The 6,764-nt window shown below is 47.1% G+C and overlaps 1 protein-coding gene across 1 annotated transcript in view; it reads left to right on the forward strand.

Moving 5' to 3' along the window:
- LOC106589414 (inactive ubiquitin carboxyl-terminal hydrolase 54) overlaps positions 1-5,870 on the forward strand; it is a 30,584-nt gene extending 24,714 nt beyond the window's left edge. The window contains 3 exon segments of the mRNA XM_045710204.1: positions 762-1,650; positions 1,805-1,983; positions 2,589-5,870. Of these exon segments, the coding sequence (XP_045566160.1) occupies positions 762-1,650; positions 1,805-1,840 (925 nt within the window). The 3' untranslated portion in view covers positions 1,841-1,983; positions 2,589-5,870.
- Positions 5,871-6,764: the final 894 nt, after the last annotated feature.

Raw genomic sequence — 6,764 nt, forward strand, 5'->3', positions numbered from 1 at the left:
AAAACACCCCTGACTCCTCTGTGTGTAGTGCAGTGGAGTGGAAAGTGTTTCTGCTCTGAGATAATTGATCAGTACTGGTCTGTATTTGTCTGTGTTGGTCAATGTTGGTCTTTATTCGTTTGTACTGGTACTTGTTGTGTTGATGGTGAGACATCTGGTCCAGACCTGTCTAGGACTGGGCTGTAGGTCTGTCTGCCTTTCTGCCTGTCTGTCTGTTCGTGAGGGGCTGGTGCCGTGTTGGATGGGAGGAGGTATACTGTATATGTAGTCAGTAGGGGAAGATGAGGAGAGGAGACTAGTGCTTTCCTCTCATTCTTCAGTCCTCTCTTCCTCCTCTCCTCTATCTGGTTATTTATTCCCCTCTTCCTCTCCTCCTCTCTCTTGTTCTTAACTGCTCTCTCATTTATTCTTTATTCCCTTATTATCATTTTTTCCCTCTCCTCTTCTATTGATCAACGTTGAGCTGTGATTAATGGGTGACTGCTGCAAAGGCTGCTGGGTAATTCCTGAGCCAGCGGAGATGTAGAGAGTTAATGTGGGTGGTGGTGGATTTTGTGTGTGTGCTTGCTGACTGGTGTCTTGATGATTAAGTGCCTTATAGCTTTATGAATCCTACATTACAGTCATGAGCCTGACATAAGATGCTTTTGTTTCAACACGTTCCATTTGAAGAGTGTATTTGTGTCATCCTTTATTTACTCTGATTGTGAATGGCTGCTGAGCGTCTCTGACCCGCCCTTTCTCTCCTGTCGCCCAATCAGTGAACAGCCTGGCCCGCTCCAAGTACTGCTGACGCCCAATCAGGAGGGGGAAGAGGTCCGGCCAGCCTACCAGGATGCAGCCCTGGGCCCTGGCCAGCCCCCTCTCTCCTACAGACCCTCCCCCAACCTCACCCCTCTCCACTCATCCCTCCAACCCCCTCCCACCAACAACCCCGCAGCACAGGTTGAGGAGGGGAGAGACAGCGTTTTTAGCGGGGGAGAGGAGAGAGAACGGGTCAGGAGGGAGGAGGATGTGGGGATGAGTGAGATGGGGGGACAGGGACTGAGGAAAGTTGAGGAGGGGGAGCGGTTGAGGAGGGGTGAGGAAAGACAGGGGGTGAGGCTGGAGGAGTTGTTACAGGTTGGGGGTGTGTGTGTGAGACCTCTAGGCAGACACCTGGCCATCTCTCTTCCCTCTTTACCTCTCAGACTCTGGGATATATCAGACACACACACTACCCCCTCACACACACATTCACCCTCTGACCCCCAACACACACCACCCCCACCCCCACATTCAAACACTGACTCCCCACACATGTATACAGACCCTGAGCCCCCACACAAACAGTCTGACCCTCCGCCCACCCCCCCTGCAGTCAGCCCCACCCCTCCCCGCCCACCGCCTCTTCTGATTGGCCCAATCAAGTTTCCACCTTCAACACCAACACAAGTCATTGGTCCTCCTGGAGCTTGGACCGCCCAGATGCCGTGGTTACGCCATATGACACACCTCCAGATCGCTGCCTCCCCATTAAGGCACACCTCTCCCACAGAAAATACAACTCCCAGCCTGCCCCTACACAGCATGAACCCTGTGACCCTGAGGAGGCAGAGTTATCAGAGCTGGACTTCCTGTACCGGGCCAGTCTCCAGGCAGGAAGTAGAGGTACGTACTGTAGATATTGTAGTTGTGTGTATGTGTGTTTATGTTTAAAGTGTGTGTATGTACAGCAGCTGTGTGTCTAGTGTGTGTATGAAGCTATGTGTGTATATAGTGTGTATGATCCCTGACCTCCAGCTTTTCTCCTGCGTGTGACCAGGTGGCAGCCCGGCCGGGAGGCTGCAGTGTAGGGTAAGAGGGCCAGCCCGCTCCTTCACTCCCAACACCAGCATGGAGGGGAGTGTGTACCAGACTGACAGCAGCAGTACAATGGTCCGCAGTCTGAGCGGCACAGTCATCAACCCGCGTCGCCACCGTCTCACCGCAGCACGCAGCTTTGTGAGTTTATCATATGCAAACACCACCGGGGGTTGGTGGCACCTTAAGTGGGGAGGCCGGGCTCGTGGTAACGGCCGGAACGGAGTTAGTGGAATGGTATCAAATACATCAAACACATGGTTCCATTAGTTCCGTTCCAGCCATTATTATGAGCCGTCCTCCCCTCAGCAGCCTCCACTGACACACACACATGCACTGCTGCACTCCAGTGGTCATGCTGTAGAGCTGCATCTCTGTTTTCACCTCCAATTCTCATCTGCAATACCATCACACTGCTGTTCTCTCTCTCTTTCTCTATCCCCCGTCTCCTTCTGAAGGTGAAGCAGACAGATGTCAGTGCCTCTGCTTACTTACCTAATCTCCTCTGAGACCCTGTATTGTTACACCATCATCATCTTCGTCATCACCATCTTCATCGTAATATGTATTTTCATCCTCACCATCTTCATCTTAGTCATCATCAGATTCATTATCTTTGTCTTCATAATCATCATCATAATCATTATCATAATCATTGTCATAATTATCATCACCCAGTCCTTTCATGACCTCTTACCCTTCACCTCTGGGGCCTGTCCGTCACTGTGTTGTCCCTCCCCCTGCAGGAGATGCCCAATGGCACGGGGAGTTTCTGGTGTCTGACGGGGGTGAAGCTGACTTCAGACCACTTAAGACAGTGGTCTTCAGACCACTGACGTGCCTCCATATGCATCTACGCTACAGGCACCTCCCAGGGCAGCTTGCTGGGGTCCTTACCCTCCACACCGCTACAGGAAACTCGTAGGGCAGCTCTCCGGGGTCCTAACACGCCACACCGCTATAAGCACATCCCACATTGGACCTCTAGGGTCCTAACCCTCCACAGTTCTACCGGCACCTCCCAGGGCAGCTCTATGGGGTCCTTACCCTCCACACCACTACGGGGACCTCCCAGGGCAGCCTTCTAGGGTCCTAACCCTCCACAGTTCTACAGGCACCCCCCAGGGCAGCTCTATGGGGTCCTTACCCTCCACACCGCTACGGGGACCTCCCAGGGCAGCCTTCTAGGGTCCTAACCCTCCACAGTTCTACAGGCACCCCCCAGGGCAGCTCTATGGGGTCCTTACCCTCCACACCGCTACGGGGACCTCCCAGGGCAGCCTTCTAGGGTCCTAACCCTCCACAGTTCTACAGGCACCTCCCAGGGCAGCTCTATGGGGTCCTTACCCTCCACACAGCTACAGGGACCTCCCAGGGCAGCTCTTTGGAGTCCTAATAGTCCACACCACTAAAGGCACCTCCCAGGACAGCTATTTGCAGGTTCTCACCCTCGACACCGCTAAAGGCATCTCCCAGGGCAGACATCCGGGGTCCTAACTCGCCACACTGCTACAGGCATCTTCCAAAGCAGCCCTGCACCTCACCCATCGCCACGATAGGGGGTTGGTCTAGGACCCCCCCCAACCCCAAACACACACCTCTCCCCACGTCCGTCCCTCAGTGGTCTACTAACCTCCCTCTACCCCCATCTCGCACCCTCCGCCCTTCTTCAACTATTCAGTCTATGCAGTCATTCTTAGTCCCCCTCAGCAGGAATTACTCTGAAACCCAAAACAACAAACTCACCTAATTACACTTCTAGCTAGCTAGCTTGCGACCTGCTAGCCTGTTAGCCTCCTAATATAGTCCGACTCTGAACATTATCCTGCTAGCCTTCCCCTCTTTGGGTCTATAAAGGAGGGAGTAGATTAGCTAGCCTGGTTTAGCCTATGATCTCCCTGCTTTATCTGCCCCAATCAGAGGGGCTCTGGAACCTTTAGGTGACTGAAATATCCACAGGGGGAGGGGGTTACCGATAAGCCACGGCTTCTTCCTTTTTCTTTATGGGCATTTCCTGTCTGATGACAGCACAGCACACCTGGATATGTTGTTTCCAAGGGAACCCCAGGACTAGTGCGTACGTGCCTACATAGCTACGTATAGACTGAACTCTAATAATAACTAAAGTCATGTACAGAAAAACGATATATGAAACCTGTATGTTATTAAGACCTTATGGAATGTTCATACTAATAATGATAATAATGAAGATATTGATACTTTAGTGGTGACTCCTGGTCCTGGATTGAGTGAGCTTCACAAGTGTCCAGCTGGAGGTCACCTGACTGACCGTTGTAATGGCTAACGCTGCTCTCCCATTTCTATCGGGAGAAACTACCTTCCTTTTTCCTTTTTTTTTTTTTTTACAGATAACGGTAGCTAAATGGAACAAACTTTTGCACACCTGATGTAACGTGAGAGAGAGAGAGAGAGAGAGAGAGAGAGAGAGCTTTGATAGAGCGAGGTTAAGGGAACTAAATTGTAATTTGGGAAGTGTGTTTGCTGAAGGGCACTTAGGAAAGTGTACTAGCTGAACGGTACTTGCTGAAGTGTACTTGATGAAGTGTACTTGATGAAGGGTAAATGTAATCTAATTTATTTGAGGCCTCAGGTTAACATGATTGGTTCTTAGTTACTGAGATTCTCTATCTTCTTCTGGACCTTTCAGTTCAGCTCTGACCCTGATGTTACTCAGATATGAATGGTGAAACACTACATTATAAATATACTTCATATATATATATATATATATGTACTGTAGGTATTAGAGATATATTTTAAGGCCATGCAATGATATATTTGTATCGTGGCAATGTCTCTCATCCTCCAGTTATAACAGGGTTATTTCTCTGACTTACCCCTAACTGAATAACACTGACATGTCTTGAAAATGTTATGATATCATTTAACCTGCTGAACATGTTATGACATATGTACATATAATATGTATGTATATACATAATAAGTACATACATGTAATACATTATAACTAATCCCTATTTGGAGACCAATGGCCAGTGCAGAACGAGATCTAGACAGAACTGATAAATGATTGTTCTATCTAAACCAAAGGTTGGCACTTAGACAAAGACACAGCTCTCTCTGTCTGTCTTTAACATTGTGATTTCAAAAAAAAAAAAAAAAAATGTATTTATTAATTTGATTATTTTGTTGCTGTTGTTTGTGTTGTGGATGTTGGAGAATGTAGCCAACTGTAGCGCATGAGTCTGCTATGCAAATCAACCTTCCCTCCTGACCCTTGACCTCTGACCTGACAGATAGGAAGCAGGAAGTGGACACGCCCACGAACGGACGCTTTATTTACGAATTTAAGTCAAGAAGATACGTGATTAAATGCTGCTGTTGAACTCTGTACTAAGTCATAGGCTCGATCCCAAATGGCACCCGTCTCCCTATGTACTACACACTACTTTTGGCCAGAGCCCTACATAGGGAATAGGGTGTGATTTCCGATTCGCACCATATACATACATAGTACTGAAGAGGTTCACTATGTAGTAAGAAGGGATAATGTATACCAGGGGTATTCAACTCTTACCCTACGAGGTCCGGAGCCTGCTGGTTTTCTGTTCTAACTGATAATGAATTGCACACACCTGGTGTCCCAGGTCTAAATCAGTCTCTGATTAGAGGGGAACAATGAAAAGAAACACAGTGGAACTGGCTTCTAGGTCCAGAGTTGAGTTTGAGGGCTGTATACTATGCTAGGAACAGTCAATGGAAATTCAATGCAAAGAGAGAGTGGAAGAAAGAGCGCGATGACGAATGAAAGAGAGTACGTAGAGAGGAGATAAAATGATGTACTGTGTGTGTGAAATGGAGATGATGTGAGGATGAAAGAGGGCTAGGAGTCGTTTTTAGAGAGCGAGTTGTATGTGTTTGTGTGCATGTAGGGTGTTTGTGTGTGTTGGTACTGGGTATCATTGCTTGGCGAACGAGGGAAAGAGGGATCCTGTATTTTTGCAATAAAGTTATTACCACTGCTCTCTTAATGGGGCGTAACCACTCATCTGACTTTGTCTTCTCATTGGCTGCTTTCTATGTGAAGGGAGGAGGCTGGGTATCATGGCATTTAAGCCTTATTTATACTGTACCTGAGCAATTAGCTATGCAAAATGGCTTCCCTGCACAGTTTCGCCCATAGCTGCGCAAAGTAGGGGTGCTGGAGGAGTTGTTAATGTTATTACTCCTGTCTGAACAGACATCAATAAAATCATTCAAAATACTACACCAGAGACCACAATTTGGGCAGCACGCTCATCAAATATCAAACAGCTTGTTGAGTTGCCGCCATACAAACAGAATCTTAACACAATTGAGATCCCTACCTATATGTGCATACAGTGCCTTCGGAAAGTATTCAGACCCCTTGACTTTTTCACACATTTTGTTACGTTACAGCCTTATTATAAAATTGATTAAATAATCTACACACAATACCCCATAATGACAAATATTTTTTTTAGCAAATTTTAGGACACCTACTCATTCAAGGGTTTTTGTTTATTTTTACTATTTTCTACATTGTAGAATAATAGTGAAGACATTAAAACTAGGAAATAACACATATGGAAAGTGTTAAACAAATATATTTTATATATGAGATTCTTCAAATAGCTACCCTTTGCCCTGATGACAGCTTTGCACACTCATGGCATTCTCTCAACCAGCTTCATGAGGTAGTCCCCTGGAATGCATTTCAATTATCACGTGTGCCTTAAAAGTTAATTTGTGGAATTTCTTTCCTTCTTATTGTGTTTGAGCCATTCATTTGTTTTGTGACAAGGTAGGGGTGGTATACAGAAGATAGCCCTATTTGGTAAAACACCAAGTCCACATTATGACAAGAACAGCTCAAATAAACAAAGAGAAACGACAGTCCATCGTTACTTTAAGACATG

This window comes from Salmo salar, chromosome ssa28 (assembly GCF_905237065.1).
Source record: "Salmo salar chromosome ssa28, Ssal_v3.1, whole genome shotgun sequence".
NCBI lineage: Eukaryota > Metazoa > Chordata > Actinopteri > Salmoniformes > Salmonidae > Salmo > Salmo salar.